Raw genomic sequence first — 18,870 nt, 5'->3', positions numbered from 1 at the left:
CCGTTCTCCAGAGAGAGAAGGTCTGGAGTCAACTCGAGGCGGAGGAATTCTTTGTTGGAGATCTGGAGGAGAGGGGCAAACCAATGCTGGCGCGGCCACCAGGGGGTGACTAAGATGCAATCTGTCTTGTCCTGAATTATTTTGGCTATGACAGGGGATAGGAGAGGAAGGGGTGGGAAGAGATAGAGTAGGCCTGGGGACCACTGGAATAGGAAGGCGTCTCCGAGACAACCTGGGAATACGCGAGGGCGGAGCCTTGCGCAGTAGAGAGGGCAATGCGAGTTCGCAGGGGACGCGAACAGGTCTATCCTGGGAGTGCCCCATTTGTGGGTGAGGGCTCTGAATTGTGTGTGATGAAGTTGCCATTCGTGATTGTTTTTGGAGGACCTGCTCAGAGAGTCCGCTAGTGTGTTGTCTTGGCCTGGTAGGTGGATAGCTGTGAGAAGGACATTCCGCCGAATGCACCATTCCCAAATCCGTGTCGATATGGACAATAGTGTTTGGGAACGTGTTCCCCCTTGCTTGTTGATATAGTATTTGACTGCAGTGTTGTCTGTCACAATCTGTACTTTGTGGTTCGAGACGATGCGGACAAAGGCTCTGAGTGCTTTTTCTACTGCCATCATCTCGAGTGCATTGATGTGGAACTTGCGGTCCTGAAGGGACCAATGGCCGCTTATTTTGAACCCCTTGAGGTGCGCTCCCCAACCCGAGCTGGAGGCGTCGGTCGTGAGGGACATGGATGGGTGAGGTTGGATGAAGGGCATCCCTGATTGAACATTGTACTGATTTGTCCACCATGACAGGGAGTGGAGGACGGAGTGTGGTGGGTATAAGATACGGGATTGAGGTTCCCGGAGGGGGTCGAATGATTTGATGAACCATCTCTGAAGTGGTCTCATCCTCAGACGGGCGAATGGGGTCACGTTTGTGGTAGATGACATGTGGCCAAGTATGGATTGGATGGCCCAAGCCGAAGCTCGTCGAGATTTTTGGAGGTTCAAGATAGCTTGCTGAAGATTGAGGAAGCGGTCTTCCGGGAGGAAAGCTTTTTGGAGGTTGGAGTCTATCACGGCTCCTATGAACTGGATTCTTTGTGTTGGGATGAGATGGGATTTTTCCTGGTTTACAACCAGACCCAGGTCCTGCAAGAGAGACAAGGTGTAATGAATATCGTTGCACAGTTGCGTCCTTGAGAGAGAGCAAAATAACCAATCATCCAGGTACATAAAGATCGTTATGCCTTGTTGGCGGAGGTGTGCAGCTATAACTGACATGCATTTTGTGAATACTCTGGGTGCAGCGGACAAGCCAAATGGAAGAGAATTGAATGAGAATTGGGTGTTGTGTACCGCAAAGGTCAAGAACCTGCGGTGGGATTCTCTAACTGAAATGTGGAAGTAGGCATCGCGGAGGTCTACTGTTGCTAGCCATGATCCTGGTGGAATGAATGGAAGTATGTTAGGGAGTGTAACCATGCGGAATTTGCGTGGTGTAATAAAGGTGTTGAGCCTGCGAAGATCTAGGATGGGGCGTAGGCCCCCATCCCTTTTGTCTATCAGGAAATATCGAGAAAAGAAACATTTGTTGGAATCATGAGCAGGGTTGACCGATATGGCTCCCTTTTGAAGGAGAGAGTAAATCTCTTCCCAGATCTCCTGGGAGGGTTGGGTGAGGAGAACTTTTCCAACAGGCGGGTAATTGTCAAACTCTATTGCATAACCTCTGTCGACTATGTCTAGGACCCAGGCGTCTGTAGTTATAGTCCGCCAGGTTTGTAGAAAAGGTTGTAATCTGTTTAGGTATGTAAGTGGTAGGGTGTGTGTGGGAGGATGAGTGACAGTGATAAGAGGTGTGCTAAAAACGACGTTTGTTGTTGTTAGAAGGTCTGGTACCACGGTACTGACCTCTGAAAGGGAGTTGCGGGCGTCGTGGAGTTGTAGACTGGCCGTAAGGTCTTTGTCGTCCTCTGTAGAAGGAGGTATTGTAGGGTCTGGTGTAGTAGTGAGGGCGGTAGTAATATGAGCCCCATCGCTGGCGTTGATGAGAATATGGTTGTTGGTCATATTTGAAGACCGTTTGTTTCATCTTATGAGAATGCTCAAGTTGTGAGTCAGTTTCAGGGTTGAAGAGACCTGCCTCATCCATAGGAAGATTTTCAATAAGGGTGCGTTGAGATTGTGAGAGGATAGCAGCCCTTAACCAGGCATGGCGACGAAGGGCCACCGAGCCCGCAATGAGTTTGCCTGAAGCATCAGCTGTATTTCTTGCCAGGTCCTTTTGTAAAGATGATAATAGAAGGGCTTCTTGTTTAAAGGCCAGAGCCAGTGGTTGGTCGGCTGGTGGTAGCAATTCTAGATATGGTGATATTTTGTTCCATAGGTGAGTCTGGTATACACTCATGTACACTCCATAATGAGCCATGCGTGCGAATAGACACGCTGAGGAGTAAAATTTTTTGGCCATAGAATCAAGTTTCCTTCCCTCTTTGTCAGAGGGGGAAGTTTGATTTGTTTGTACAGGTTTTGGTTGAGCATCAGTCACAATAGAATTTGCTTTAGGCATTTTAGATAGCCATGAAGCTGAGGATAAGTCAATACGGTATAAATTTTCTGCCCTCTTGGGAGTTGCCGGGATCATAGCCGGGGCCACTCCTGTATTTTTTAGAACTTTTAGTAAGAAGGGTAAAGTGGGCAACACAGTGGAAGTGGGTTGTTGTTGTTCAGTAGAAGTGAAACATGGATCTACCACAGTATCTGTGGGTTCAGGTGTAGCAAGGTTTAGGGCCCTGGAGAGTCTTATCAGAAGGGCAGAGAATTTTTTAAACTCTTCTAAATTCTTAGGAGAGGGGTCAGAGTCTGGAAGTTGGTCATGGATAATTGGGGTGTCATCAGTGGATTCAAGGTCCACTGTCTCAGCTTCTTGTTGAGTCTGAATGATTGGGTCCTGGAGGGGTTGAGGAGGGTCAGGTTGAAGCTGTTCATCAGGAGGATGAGAGAGTGTGGCTGTTGGGGGGACATGAGGGGGTTGTGGGTAGGCAAAGTGGGGTGGATAATGGGCATTGTAGTCCTTAGGATTGAGGGGGGGTGGGTAATAGAAGGGATACATAGGATATGGTGGTGGGGGAGGGTAAAGATGGTAAGGGTAGTCCTGGGGACTATAGGGGTGATATTGCTCCGCAGGGTGCAATCTAGCTCTCTTGGAAGGGAGGGGGTTAGGAGGGGGCTGAGGGGAAGGAGAAAACTGGCGGCAGCGCGAGGTTTGTCTTCCTGGGGGAGGAGTTTCCTCCGGTGCCGGGGAATCTGGTGGGCTGGGGGAAGGAGGAGGAGAGGCTTGGGAGGGAGGGAGGGGCGGGGGGGAAAGCTCCGTCGAGGCCTGAGCCTGCAGATCCAGTTGCGGATCCAGGAGCTCCAAAGGGGGAAGATAGGAAGGGTCTTCCATATGGAGCATGGTCGGGAGAGGATCTTGGAGCTGGAGGGCGGAACCGGAGAGGTGAGTCATCGGTTCCAGTATAGGGGGACTCAAGGGCTGTTCGCCAGTGAGTTGCCGTCCCTTTTTTTGTTTTGAATTTTTTTCTTTCGTTTTTGTCGCCCTCGTGGTTTGCTTTGAGGGCTTGGATTTTTTCCTTGGCGGCTCCGTTGAGGAAGCGTTCGCCTGGCCCGAATCTCGCCTATCTCCAACACATGGAGAGGGAGGCTGAGGGGGCTCTTGGGCTGGGGAGGAATGGGAGGGGGCTGGAGGAGCCTGGGGAGCCAGGGCACGCTCATAAAGTAAAGCTTTTAATCTTGAATCTCTGCCCTTGCGGGCTCTAGTTGTAAAGCTCAGACATATCTCACATGATTGGGGATTGTGGGCCTCCCCAAGACAAAGTAAACATTTAGAGTGTTTATCAGCCTCGGGCAGAGTAGCCCCGCAGGCCGAGCAATTTTTGAAATAAGGAGAAGACATGCTAGCCTGCAATAAGAGTAGTCAGCCGGTCCAAGTCAGGAATGGAGAAGACGGGTCAGAAGGCAGTCCTTGGTCAAAAGCAGTAGTATACAGAGAGAGAACGTTCCGAGATGCTGTCTGATTAGCGCGGAAAAAGGAACTACCTCTCAGCCACATGCGACGGCATATATACCGAGGGGGCGGGGAGGTGGGCGGAGCTTAGAATAATCATTTTTTATTCATTAAACTTTAGAATGTTCCGGATTTCTGCGCATGCGCGAGGGAAAACCCATAGGTGTGGATTTCGCAGAGGACACGAAGAATAATTATGATTACCAATTTCATCATATTGTAGTTAATATGTAAAAGCTTGTATGAATTTTTAAAGAGACAGATATACTTACAAGAAAACAGACTTATACTCCATGTATTCACCTGCCACAAGCCAAGCCCCAAATCGAAAACAACCTGCATAGGTAAAATACATCATTGCCTGGGAAACACTGAAGGTCAATCCATGAATGTGTGCTTTCTTCACTGAATTTCTGTTAAAAGGGAAAGAGTAAAGATTACTTTTTACCCTTGAAGGTTGATATATAGGTTACTGTTAGACTTATTCAGACACTCCCAGAAGGGGAGTATACACTTCCTACACTCTTCCTCACCCTGTTTACCTTACTCCCTTACTCCATGGAGGACAGGAAAGTATCAGAAGAGGTCATATCTGATAAGCTACTTCTCAAATGGCACAAAGACAAGCAGCAAGCAATAAAGTACAGAATGAAATATTTGCTCCTCGCTTTTCAAGTGTCGGCCTCAAAGTCCAGGGTGTTACCTGTAGGGTACTAGCAAATTTTCTCCATACATGGATTCAAATTTTCTTTCCCGAGTGAGAGAAACAACAGTTCTGATATTTCCTATGGCTTCTGTTGCGATCTGTAAAAGAAACAAGTAGGCTCGATGGTAGAGAAGTAATTGATTTCCCTACAAAATGCCTCCCAGGAAACAGGAATCCATGGCCAAGTTGTTGTGAAGCATACATTATCACTTGTGTAGTTAGACCAATGATCTGTGGGGTGAAAACTGTTCCTTCCTGCCTAGGCATGCCCCTGCAGCCTATTAATTGTTAGGATGAAGCTACATTGGATACCAACTTGTACAATGATGCCCTAAAAACCCTGGCAAAATTACTCACGTCGGAATAAGGACACTGGCCACTGAATAAGGTATGAAGCAAAACCCTCCAACTTGGCCAGTAATAAAGGATGATAGAAACTACAGTTCAACAAAAGCTGGAGGTTTATGGAGTCTGTGGGTAGATGCTTGAATGAACCTTGACCCCTACTAAGAGAAGCTTTGGGTTCCAACCAACTAGTTATGTTTTCTTTTAGGATATTACATACTATGAGGGCTCACTTCATCATCATTCTTTTGTACCACAAGCCTCACCCCAAACATGCTGATACCCCTTCCTCGCGTCTCAGTACTCACTCTTTAGTTCTATTCAGAGCATAGAAAGGTATTTTTAAAAAGTAACTACTTATAGTTGAAGGAACCGTAAGTTATTGTCAGTACAGTGGAGTCTCACTTATCCAACATAAACAGGCTGGAAGAACGTTGGATTAGCAAAAATGTTGGATAATAAGGAGGGATTAAGGAAAAACCTATGAAATGTCAAATTAGGTTATGATTTTACAAATTAAACACCAAAATATCATGTTTTACAACAAATCGATAGAAAAAGCAGTTCAATACACGGTAACGTTATGTAGTAATTACTGTATTTGGGCTGGGGTTTAGCATAGCTGGTAAAATTACCAGAAATGATAAGATCTATCAACCGAAAGGTTGTCAGTTCGAAGTCTCCAGTTGGTGTTAGCTGTCAACTTTCAAGCTCAGCTTACTGTTGACCTAAGCAGTTCAAAAACAGCCTTAGCTGTAATTAGAGAAATTTGGTACTGCTAAAAGCGAGGGAGACATTTTACGACGCCATAGTGAAAAAAGATCAGAAAATGCGGAGTGACCAAAAGGAAGGAGGAAGTCTTGATGGCTCTCCGTCATAGAAAATGGAGCGACAGCACCACCCTGTGGCTGGATTCAAGCCCAACCTTCCAAGATGCCAAATAGCTGGATATTGATTCAAAACAACACACCTCCTTCTGTTCTGTCTCTGTATTGTCTATACAAAAAACAGCATTGAATGTTTGCCGTGTATGTGTACTGTGATCCGCCCTGAGTCCCCTTGGGGAGATAGAGCAGAATATAAATAAAGTATTATTATTATATTTATGAATTTAGCACCAAAACATTGCAATGTATTGAAACAGCAGTGGATCCGGGCAGGAAGCAGACTGCGTTGAATATATAACGTTGGATGAGCGAAGGTTGGATAAGCGAGACTCTACTGTATTGTTACATTTCAAAAAGTAATTTCTTCGTTTCCAATTTCTCAAAAGGAACTGAAATAGATACAGCACGAGACACTGCATGAAACCATGTTCTATTCCTCCTCCACTATTTAATGAGGCCACATCTTCCTAATAATCCAACTCAGTTTTTCCAGTTACAGTTACACTGCAAACATAGTGAAATTATCTCTGATGAAATTACAACCAGAATATGATTTAGTTCCAACTTTGCTCTTGGAAAAAGAAATTAACCCCAAGTAATGAGTTAACAAATAACCAGAACTCAACCATTTTGATTTGATGGTTTATGAGAGACTTACCTTCCCTGCACTTTCAAGCTCTTTCTTATCTTTCTTGGCATGTCCAGACAACATTCTCATTTCAATGAGCCCTCCTATGGCAATGATGGGCACAACAGCCAAGATTAAGAGGGTCATCTGCCAGCCATACACAAATGAGATAATAACTCCTGTTCCAAGGTTAGCCAGGTTTTGGGCAAACGTAGCGAGCCTGGCCCCAGTTGCCTGAGAGAAGAGAAACACACAAGCACATACAAACATAGATCAATTGTTAAGGTTTGTCTCTAAGCACTCAAGAGTTAACAAAACTGGGTGATTGATCTCAATAAGATCAGTGAACACGTGGAATCTTGTCAATGGGAGCTAATGCCACAGAGGTGTCTCTCTGATTGCTGAGTTGCTTTAGAGTCCTGTTTTCAAAGTGGACATATGTTAGGAGAGAGGAGTGCTGCCATGTATAACAATCCCTTCTTGTTGTGTGCCTTCAAAGTCACTTCTGATCTATAGTGATCTTATTATGCGATTATCTTGGCAAGATTTCTTCAAAGAAGGTCTCCTATCACCTTCCTCTGAGGCTGGGAAAATACGAGGGTTATCCGGAAAGTAAGGTTACAATGTTTTTTTAAAAATACAAAGAATGAATATATTTTAATAAAACTTACATGGATTGTAGCATATGCATTACATTATTCTTCCATATAATCACCATTCAGTTCAATACATTTTGTCATCTGTGGGATGAGTTTTAGATGCCTCTGTCGTAGAAGTTTCCCTCCGCCTTTTTCAGCCGTTCGTCACTTCGATTTTCACCTTGTCATCATCGGAAAAGTGTTTTCCATCAAGCTTTTCCTTCAATTTAGTGAACAGATGATAGTCAGTGGGTGTGATATTGGGGCTTTGAGAGGGGTGGCTTAAAACATCCCAACCAAATGAAGTCAACAACTCTTGTGTTGCATGAGCGGTGTGCAGACGCGCATTGTCATGAAGTAGACACACTCCTGCCATCAGCATCCCATGAAGTTTGTTTAGGATGGCTCTGCAAAGTTTCTTCTTGGTCTCACAATATATTCCGTACCCATTTTGTCACATGCTGTCTTGACATTACGTCCTCTCCATAAACTGAAACAATTTCACGATGAATCGCAGTGATGTTCGTGTCCTTAGCATTTAGGTAGCGTATTACAGCGTGAACTTCACACTTGGAGGGAAACGGAATGAGGATGCTCATCTCTAACCTTCACCACAATGCCAGTCGATGAGCTACTGACGACTAGCACTGCTCATTCACTTCCGCTGGCTTCCTGCTACACAGCAGTGATACCAACTTCCCCCATAAAAATTACTCACAAGAGCTACATGCCTTGTAACCTTACTTTCCGGATAACCCTCATATGACTTGATCAAGATCACATAGTGGCTGAGTAGGGATTTGAATTGTGGTCTCCTGGAGTCTAGTCCAGCACCCAAACCACTACACCACTCTGTTATCTGCTTAACAGTAGATTTGGCTTATTTCTTTCCTAAGTCCTCTTGAGGGCATAGATGACCTTTCCATCTAAATTCTGAATTTCTGAACATGAAATCAAACCTTCTTATCTCAGTACACAAAGTTCTTTGAAGTATGACACATTGAAGATCATTTAAAGAACCTCATTGCCTTTCACAATAAAACACCTGCCACACGATAAGTTTGCCTAGAGACAAAGGCAAGTTTTTACTCAGTGCAAAATGTTTCAGCCCAGTTGAACTGCAGTTCAGTCTATGCTACTTAGGAGCTCAGTCTAAGCTTTTACTAACAGAAGTAATCAATATTCTGAAAACCGTTGTTCAGATTTAGCAGCATTCCTCAATCATCTTTTATTTCGCTCCTTAATTTGTTCAAGTTAAGCAGAAGGTAACATGATCAAAATTTGTAAATTGTGGATTTTATCAAGTCATAAAGCTTGAGAACAGGAAGCCTCTCACACATTTCTGTTTTTGTGACATGCTTAAGAATTAGACTTGAATAAGTGCAAATATTAGAACAGTGGTTTTGTTTTCTCTTTTTGTGTATAGAATAGCCAGTAAGTTATTATTACAAGGATAGTAAACGAATAACTACCATAAATCCAAAAACGTAACTGTTTTAGTCTAAAATATCGATATTAGTTATGTGCATTCAAGCCCAAAGGCATGCTATTTTCAGGTCTGTTTTTGTCTGGCCCCTCATTTTGTTTGCCAGAAAGTTACCTGAAAGGGGACGGCTGTTTTCCATTTCATTTGGTAGAGATGTGGCCCATTGGCTACAATGGGAAACTTTAAAGGCCCTATACTCAGGCATTTTAAGGCCTATCTGCATGAAACCTACCTTAGTTGTAGACCCCATTTACAACTGCAGGCCTGCCAAGTTTCAAAACAATTCACCAATCTATTGATTTTTTAAAGAATTATTTTAAGTTTTAAACATAACATTTTTTAAAATAAGATAAACTGCAAGGGAGGGTTCTGGCCAATCAGAGCATGGATACCTCAGGACCTTTTATTGTCTAAGAGAGACAGAGAGAAAAAAAAACTTCAACTCCCATTGTGCTTGAGAGTAACTTTCAATGGCCACCCTATGCTAGTGCCACTGGGAGAGCAAGTTCTAAGGGCCCTCTCCAAGAAAAAATAGAAGAGGGTTCTTCTGCTGTGGAGAGAAAAAGACACCACAGATCCCCCTGCCTCAGGTATTTTGTGGACTTTAATCTTTCCGAAAATATAGTCTCTCTGAACTCGTTTCACTGGTCTTTTTGTCTGTCTCTTCCTCTTTCTGTTTTCGGAAATTACACAAAAATGGCCCTCCGAAAACTACAAATATTTTCGTTAACTGTGATTCGGTCCCAACTTTAATTGGTATGCAAAGGGATCTTGTAGCACCTTATAGAGACTAACGGAGCGAATGAAGTTGGTAGCACATGTTTTCCCAGACAAAGTCTATGAAAGTTTATGCTCCCAACTTCATTCTCCCAGCCTCTATGTTGCTATAAGATATAATTTTGTATACTGTTTTACTACAAACGATAAGTTTTAAGGTTATTTCAAGTTATCAAAATATATAATATGCAATGGATGTGGATGTTCAGAGCAACAGGGGCAGAGAATAGGAGGCCCAAATATTTTTCCTTCCTGTTTCCTGCCATTCTTCAAATCATGCCAAAGAAAACTCCTTTTTCCCTTTCCATAGTAAACGGTACACTTGCATTTTTACCAAAAAAACATGGGAACAGGTTGAGACATTTCTGTTCTCAGAAACACAAACAAACAAAATTGCCTGCTACAACATTAAGATCATTGGCCCATGCAGCCCAGCATTAGCATCTCTGACTTGCAGCACATCTCCAGGCTTTAATATAGGATTCTTTCCCAGCTCTGGACCTTTATTGTATATTTGTGTAGGATTCTTAAACAAGATTTTGTAGGATACTTCCTTAGGATGCATCTACACTGTAGACTTAATGTAGTTTGCATCATGGTTCAATGCTATGGAATTCTGGGATTTGTAGTTTGGTGAGGCATAAGTATACTTTGGCAAAGAAGGCTAAATAACTTGCAAAGCTGCAGCTCTAATGAATACATAGCCTTGAGCCATGGTAATAAAAGTGGTGTTAAACTACATTAATTTTACAATGTAGTCGCATGTGGACATTCCAAGGATTGGATCACAGAAAAATTCCCCAAACAGCAACATTCTCCAAATATAAGGAATGGTTGTTTACCTGTAACCGTGTTTCTTCGAGTGGCCATCTGTGAAATCCACACATATGGATTTCACAGTATATGTGAAATCCACACATATGGTAGTTATTGCATCTAGGCGCAGTAGCTACCATATGTATGATTTCACAGAGACCACTCTGAAGAAAAAGCTATTGTTTCTTATTATTACATAGCATCAAGCATGGGACTTAAATATATCTTCTGCACTGGATGATATCTCTGCTGCAACTAGGAATCACAAGAAGATGGAAGTTTACACTACTTACCCCTTTCACTTCAGAAGCATCATGAGCAAGACGTGTCGTCAATGCTCCAGTACTGTTTTTAGGATCATCAAAATAACCAATATCCTGTAATAGCATAATAAAAATTTAAATACAATAAACTATTGGACTCAATGCAAAGGGCAAATGAAAACAAGGCAAATAAGAGCTGCAATCAAGTATTTTAACCAGACAGACTCAGGAGGCTTGAGCATTTTTGGCTTAAGGGGATCGCAATCCCAGTTCACATTGCTAAGATTTTCAAGGTAATCATACAAAGATATTGCTGAAGGCTTTCACGTCTGGAATCACTGAGGGGTTGTGTGGTTTCCAGGTTGTATGGCTGTATTCTAGCAGCATTATCTCCTGATGTTTTGCCTGCATCTGTGGCTGGCATCTTCAGAGGATCCTGAATGCATGCAAAACGTTAGGAGAAAATGCTACTAGAACATGGCTATCCAGACCAGAAACCACACAACACCCCATACAAAGATACTTTGGGACCTCAAGATAGGATACCAACATTATCCATTAGTACAGCACTTGTAATACTTGATACCCTACAACTACGTAAAGATAAAGGTTTCCCCTTGACATTAAGTCTAGTCGTGTTTGACTGGGGGTGGATGGGTGTGCTCATCTCCATTTCTAAGCCGAAGAGCCGATGTTGTCCGTAGACGCTTCCAAGTTCATATGACCGGCATGATTGCATGGAGCATCATTACCTTCCCACCAGAGCAGTACCTATTGATGTACTCACATTTACATGTCCATAGACACCTCGAAGGTCATGTGGCCAGCATGACTGCATGGAGCATCATTACCTTCCCACAGAAGTGGTACCTATAGATCTACTCACATTTGCATATTTTCGAACTGCGAGTTTGGCAGAAGCTGCGGCTAACAGTGGGAGCTCACCCCACGCCTCAGATTCAAACCGCCAACCTTTTGGTCAGCAGGTTTAGCAGCTCAGTGGTTTAACCCACTGCATCACAAGGGGAACCCCCTACAACTAGAGTGACAAAAAAGTGAACAGGACCTTGTCTGGACCTAAGCAAACAACAATTCAGAAATATCATATGCTGATGAATTCTGATGCCCAAAGTTTCTAAATACGTAGACTGGGATTTAAACATCTACTTTAGGTTTTGCATCAGGGTATACACTCCATGTAAACAATTTGAAAGCTGATTGGCAATATTGCCTTGGGAAATTAAGAAAACAGTTGAACCCCTGGAAAATCCCATTCCTCACTGGATTCGGAAGCAAACAACCCAAATGTGTCCTCATACCTGTCTAAGCATTGCTTTGAATCCCATATAGCGAAGCTTCATCGTCAGGACCTCTCCAGCTTTGCCAAAAGTGTAGCCCTACCAAATAAAATAATTTTATGACTTTCCTTCACTTGTGATCCAATAGACAGATGATCTAAAATAATTGGAATATTTCAAATAATGATTACGCATGGACTAATATTTGGATGTCAGCTGGTCAGGTGTTAGAAAAACCTGTGACCAACATAGTTATTTTTCTCTTCTTGTTTTTTTATTGCCTTGGTTTTGTTATACTGGGTGATCATTGCGAGCAACTGAGAATCTTTTTGTGTACTTCTAAATATTTTTGGTCACTGAACCTTTCGGAAGGCATTTATTTTCCACAGAACCCTAACTCTATCCCTGGTTTAACCAAAATATAAATTCGGGATCATTTTACGCTAATTCAAATACATCTCCTGACTTCCTGTATGATATCTAGTTCTTGAGTAAGTTTTACTCTAATATTTAATGAAAAATATCCCAAAAACAAAATCAATCAATCAATGTGGAATCAATGTGAAAAACTGATGACTGATGAATCACAAGTGTTATAAAATTTTGAATGTGTTGCCAGTAACAACATACTTCATAGCAATAGTTATACTAAAGGCTTCCCCTTGACGTTAAGTTTAATTGTTTCTGACTCTGGGGGGTGGTGCTCATCTCCATTTTTAAGCCGAAGAGCTGGCATTGTCTGTTGACGCCTCCAAGGTCATGTGGCCAGTACCTATTGATTTACTCACATTTGCATGTTTTTGAACTGCTAGGTTGGCAGAAGCTGGGGCTAACATCAGGAACTCACCCCACTCCTTAGATTCAAACTGCCAACCAAGTACAGCAATTCAGCCATTTAACATGCTTGCACCACCAGGGGGCTCCTTAATAGTTGTAGTACAAAATAGTTATTATGGCAACTGTAAATCAAATAGTTGGCCTTGTGTGTTTTTATTTGAAAATTTGATTTTTAATATTCTTTGCAAGATTCCTACAATATTGTTTGTGGAATCATAGGGCTCCGTGGTATAAAATTTGAGAACCTCTGGTCTATAGGAGTATCCATAATAATATAATCAAAATAATCCATGCTTTCTTATCAATGGAAGGTAACAACAAAACTATATCACATGAGCTGAATAATTTAAAACAAGTCGGGAATCAAATGACCTGTTTTCCTAGATTTCAATAAAAACATTGCAATGTGCAAAGGTGTTGCCAAAACATGCATTTGTCATCATATCTATATCTATATATATTTAAAGTCACCAGGATCCAATCAAATCTCTGAGTCATTTGAATGCATTGAGACACCAGGAAAATATTTTGTTCCCGTCTCAGGAAAGAAGATTGGGAATCATGCAAGTTATCATCATGTTGCAAGAATAAGTGATGAATTAACTCAAAAGCACCAACAGGGTACCTCCAGATTTTTTTTTCAAGTCAGAAGCGACTTGAGAAACTGCAAGTCACTTCTGGTATGAGAGAATTGGCAGTCTGCAAGGACGTTGCACAGGGGGACGCCCAGATGTTTTACCATCCTGTGGGGGGCTTCTCTCATGTTCCTGCATGGGAACCTGGAGCTGACAGACAGCACCCTGCTCCTGGATTTGAACTGCCGACCTTTCGGTCAGAAGTCCTGCCGACACAAGAGTTTAACCCATTGCACCACTGGGGGCTCCTAGCTCCAGATGAAATTACCAAAGGTATGCTGTGACAAGTGTATGGGTGCTATTCTACTTCCAAAATACATTTCCTTTTCTGATGAACCAAAAAGGGTCAATCTATCAATTCTAGTAGGCGACATATTGTCAATCTGTCAAGGCGCCAGAGCTTCTCTGACATAATAAAATAAGCTTAATAATAATAATAATAATAATAATAATAATAATAATAAGCTGACTAATAAAAATATGATACATATGTAATGTACACCCTCATAACACAATTTCACCAACATGATACTCCGCATACTCTCTTTTGCAAACGTATCATCATATAAAACTAAAATATGTCTGATAATATTCTCTATGAAATACAGCAAGGAACTACATACACTTTTGTAATTAAAGGCATAATCTGGATTACTTACAAATATTTTAGTTAAAAGTGTGTGTGTGTGTGGGGGGGGGGGGTGTTCGACAAAGCAAAAGAGAAACAAGAGTTTGTCTTTATATCTTGAATTCTACTTTCACAATTCATCCACATAGCCATCAAACAATAGAGCTTACCTGAAGAAAAAATGTTACAAAGGAAACAATTCCAATTCCTAAAAAGAGCAATGAATACATATCGCTCTTTTGTCTTAAATTTTCTTTTTCTGAAAAAATCTGTAAGAAGATAGGCCATGTTAATTTTCTTTCATCAGCTGATATTTAAAGTTTTAATGTCCTCGTTCCCTTCAGCATCATATGTTTAGTATAATTTCTTTCTTTCTTTCTTTACCACATTTGTACCCCACCCTTCTCACCCGGAAGGGGACTCAGAGCGGCTCACATATATAGGCACAATTCAATGCCACATAAACATACATCCAACTATAAACATATACATTAAACCAAACCACTAAAACAGTGGTTCTCAACCTTTCATTGCTACATCCTAACTGTAATTTTCTACTGTTGTGAATTGTAATGTAAATATCTGATATGCAGGATTTATTTTCATTCACTGGACCAAATTTGGCACAAATACCTGATACGCCCAAATTTGAATACTGATGGGGTATGGGGGATTGATTTTGTCATGTGGGAGTTGTAGTTGCTGGGATTTACAGTTCACCTACAATCAAAGAGCATTCTGAATTCCACCAACAATGGAATTGAACCAAACGGCACACAGAACTCCCATGAGCAACAGAAAATACTGGAAGGGTTTGGTGGGCATTGACCTTGAGTTTTGGAGTTGTAGTTCACCTACATCCAGACAGCACTGTGTACTCAAACAATGATGAATCTGGACTATTGGTAGGAATACTCAATATGTCCAAATATGAACACTGGTGGAGTTTGGGGAAAACAGAGCTTGACACTTGGGAATTGTAGTTGCTGGAATTTATAGTTTCCCGTTGTGATCACCTGTGATTTTAGGCATTGTTCACTTTCTGATAGATCTATGTAGGAGGACATCTTGTTCCATAGAAATGTCTGGTAGGCACTCATGTATGTGGCATAGTGGGCCATCCTCGTGAAGAGGCCTGTAGCCATATGGGCTTTCTTCCCCATAGCATCTATTTTCTGCCTTCCTTATCAGACGGTGTTAGGGTTGATTTTTTTGTTTTCCGGCCTTGACTTACTTCTGCTATGACTGTGTTTGGCTTTGACGGTCGTGCTATCCAATCCGCGGATGAGAGGTCAATTCGATACAAGTTGTCAGCTCTCAAGAGAATTCTGAACCACACCAATGACAGAATTGGGCCAAACTTTCCACACAGAATCCCCATGACCAACAGAAAATACTGTGTTTTCTGATGGTTTTTGGTGACCCCTGTGACAGCCCCTCACAACCCCCCCCCCCCCCCCCCCCGGGATCCTGATTCCCAGGTTGAGAAATGATGCTATAGATGGAAATATTTGTACTTTCAGCTTCTTACTTTAAAGTTTTCTTTACATGGATCAATTCTGTCTTGAAATATTCTACATTGAAATGCAGCTTTTGAATGTTAAATACATCACATTTTGTATACTTACCCCTATGATTTCTGAGAAAATGACTGAAAATGCAGGCTGCATGGCTCCATTGATGAGTGCAGAGAGTGTTCCCACTAAAAAGTAAGGCCACTCAGATTTATTGAGCCTCATGATTCTCAAAAATGAAACAGGGGGCAAATTTTCATCCTGGAATACAGAAATAGTGTTAATGGGTTTTTATGATCAATCACACATCTACAAACATGCAGTATTAACTTGACATTCCCTCAAATCAAAACATAAGTCTAGAGTTTGTGAGATCCTGGATGCATGTACTGTTAAGGAAACAAAACATTCCCAGAGTTCATGTTCTGTAAATACCATTATCATATGTCAAAAATGACACTGGCCATGAACAAGTGGGGATTTAAGTAGCCTTGGGTGAAACTGAAGGTCTGCAGACATATAAAACATCTGAAGGGAAACAATATGGGGAGGATTCCAAAAATAGCTTAATGTAGTGGTTTTCAACCTTCCTAATGCCACAACCCCTTATTAAAGTACCTCATTTGTGTTGAATCCCAACAATAAAATTATGTTTGTTGCTATTTCATAATTATAATTTTGCTACTGTTATGAATCATAATGTAAATATCTGATATGTAGGATGTATGTTCATTCACTGAACCAAATTTGGCACAAATATCCAATATGCCCACATTTGAATACTGGTGGGGTTGGGGGCAGGGATTGATTTTGTTATTTGGGAGTTGTAGTTGCTGGGATTTATAGTTCACCTACAATCAAAGGGCATTCTGAACACCACCAAAGATGGAATTGAAGCAAACGTAGCACACAGAACTCCCATGACCAACAGAAAATATTGGAAGGGTTTGGTGGGCATTGACCTTGAGTTTTGGAGTTGTAGTTCTGATAGAGAGCACTTCCAGAGAGCACTATGGACTCAAACAATGATGGATCTTGACTAAATTTGGCATGAATACTCAATATGCCCAAATGTGAACACTGGTGGAGTTTGAGGGAAATAGATCTTGACATTTGGGAGTTGTAGTTGCTGGGATTTATATTTCAACTACAATCCAAGAGCATTCTGAACCCCACCAACAACAGAATTGGGCCAAACTTCCCACACAGAACTCCCAGGACCAACCGAAAATACTGTGTTTTTTGGTGATCCCTCTGATGCATCCTCCTGACCCCCCCCTCCAGGGGTCCTGACCCCCAGGTTGAGAAATACATGGATCCAGTTTGAGAGACCCTGGATCCATGCACTGTTAAGGAAACAAAACATTCCAGGGTTCATGTCCTGTAAATACTATTATCATATGTCAAAAATGACATTGGCCATGAACAAGTGGGGATTTAAGTAGCTTTTGGTGAAACTGAAGGTTTGCAAATGTATAAAACATCTAAAGGGAAGACAATATGGGGAGGATTCCAAAAACAGCTTGATGTGAACTAGGCATACTGGGTGGCCAGCCATTACTGAAAGAGGGAGAAGTGGAAGGAATATTGTGGTTGGCACTGCAGAAAATCACGCTTCACACTCCAGCATTTTGATGCAGATCCTAATTGTGGAAGCAAAATAGCATCAGAAGGATGGCAACTGAAAAGTGATGCACTTACAGGCTGAACAGTTTCGACCTCCGGGTCTTCATCTGATGATTCTGGGTTTTTTACACTCCTGCGAGTTGAACGCCTTCTCACTCCATTTGATAGAACACGTTTCAATGGTTCTTGTTTTTGGAAACCGGGATTCTCTTCGTCAGATTCATCCGTATGAACTTCGGTTTCAATGGACTGAAAATAAAGCACAACTGCTCTTCATATACAAAAAAATACCCCTCACAATATGTTTGCTTGCACCAAATATCTTTTATACATCTCTAGAAACTCTCATTGATTGCCTTTTTGTGTGGCAGGGGTATTGTGTGGCCACTGCAGATGCCAATGTATTGCAATACCCAGCAGCCTCAACTAGCACAGCCAATGATGTGGAATGCTGGGAGTTACACTGGAGAGTGATACGGTCTAATAATTGACTATTCCAATATCGAGCTGCACTTGGCAACATAGTGTGAAATAAATGGCAGCACTTTTTATTTTATTTTTGAACTTTCCCAGACTACCATAACAAACAACCAAGTCTCAAAGGAATTACTATCTCCAAAAGTTACAGAATGCCCCTGGCATAAAAGGAAAGAATTGCTGCAAATGTAAACTGTTCAGATGCAAATGAAAACAGGCTTCCTGGGACTTTAATATTTCTGCTGGCAGGCTATGCCTGAGGAAATTTCATCTTCTAGGTAACACTTAAACATGTATTGCCTTGTTTTTACCTTCGGCCATCCACATTTCCACTCAATCATCATTCAAAGCCAGGATAGACATAGAAATCAGTTTGTGACAAATCAATTTTGCAATGCAGTAGATGGTGCAAGAGAGCCAGCATTGTATTGTGGTTTGAGTGCTGCATTATGATTCTGCAGAGCAGAGTTCGAATCCTTGCTTGGCCATGAAAACACACTCTCCCCGCCTCAAAGTAAGGCAACATCAACCCCCTTTGAACAAATCTTATTGAGAAAACTCAATGATAGGTTCAACTTAGGATCGCTAATGACTTGAATGCCAGAGCAACAAAACAGAACAGTTCCATGCATGTCTAATCAGAAGAAAGCCAAAAGAATTTCCTCCCAGCTAAGTGGGCACATTGCACAGCAACTTGGAATACTTCTTGAAGGAATTTTCTAGAACAGACGGATACAGCTACTTATTTATTATGAAGACGTAGTAGGTTAGGTTTAGAAGATTACTATTATGGCTATACCTTTTCCTAATTATTACAGGATTACCCTTATTTTATATACATGTACTGGGGGAACAAATTTTATTATTCCACTGAGCTCAAGGAATAGACCATGTCTGATTCCTTGAGTGCAATGGAAGAAAGATGGAATATAACGCAAATAAATAAATGAAATCGGTATAAGTAAAGGTAAAGGTTTCCCCTTGACATTAAGTCTAGTCGTGTTCAACTCTGGGGGGTGGTGCTCATCTCAATTTCTAAGTCTAAGAGCCGGCATTGTCCGTAGACACCTCCAAGGTCATGTGGCCGGCATCACTAGTCATGTTCAACTCTGGGGGTGATGCTCATCTCCATTTCTAAGCTGAAGAGCCAGTGTTGTCTATAGACACCTCCAAGGCCATGTGGCCAGCAGGACTGCATGGAGTACTGTTACTTTCCTGCCGGAGTGGTACCTATTGATCACATTTGCCTG

General features: G+C 41.8%; 1 protein-coding gene across 2 annotated transcripts in view; it reads right to left on the bottom strand.

The window, feature by feature from the left end:
- The window catches only part of ABCB1 (ATP binding cassette subfamily B member 1), a 74,430-nt gene that overhangs the window by 9,964 nt on the left and 45,596 nt on the right, over positions 1 to 18,870 (bottom strand). For both annotated transcript variants that reach the window (XM_067470316.1, XM_060782324.2), the window contains exons 16-23: positions 17,219 to 17,392; positions 15,632 to 15,778; positions 14,174 to 14,272; positions 11,925 to 12,002; positions 10,636 to 10,719; positions 6,656 to 6,859; positions 4,763 to 4,863; positions 4,332 to 4,472 (exon numbers count right to left, since the gene is read on the bottom strand). In XM_067470316.1, coding sequence (XP_067326417.1) covers positions 4,332 to 4,472; positions 4,763 to 4,863; positions 6,656 to 6,859; positions 10,636 to 10,719; positions 11,925 to 12,002; positions 14,174 to 14,272; positions 15,632 to 15,778; positions 17,219 to 17,392 — 1,028 coding nt within the window. The remainder of the gene's footprint in view (positions 1 to 4,331; positions 4,473 to 4,762; positions 4,864 to 6,655; positions 6,860 to 10,635; positions 10,720 to 11,924; positions 12,003 to 14,173; positions 14,273 to 15,631; positions 15,779 to 17,218; positions 17,393 to 18,870) is intronic.

Source organism: Anolis sagrei, chromosome 6 (assembly GCF_037176765.1).
Source record: "Anolis sagrei isolate rAnoSag1 chromosome 6, rAnoSag1.mat, whole genome shotgun sequence".
Lineage (NCBI taxonomy): Eukaryota > Metazoa > Chordata > Lepidosauria > Squamata > Dactyloidae > Anolis > Anolis sagrei.
Note: the sequence above shows the minus strand (reverse complement) of the source record. Positions and strands in the feature narration are given on the sequence as shown.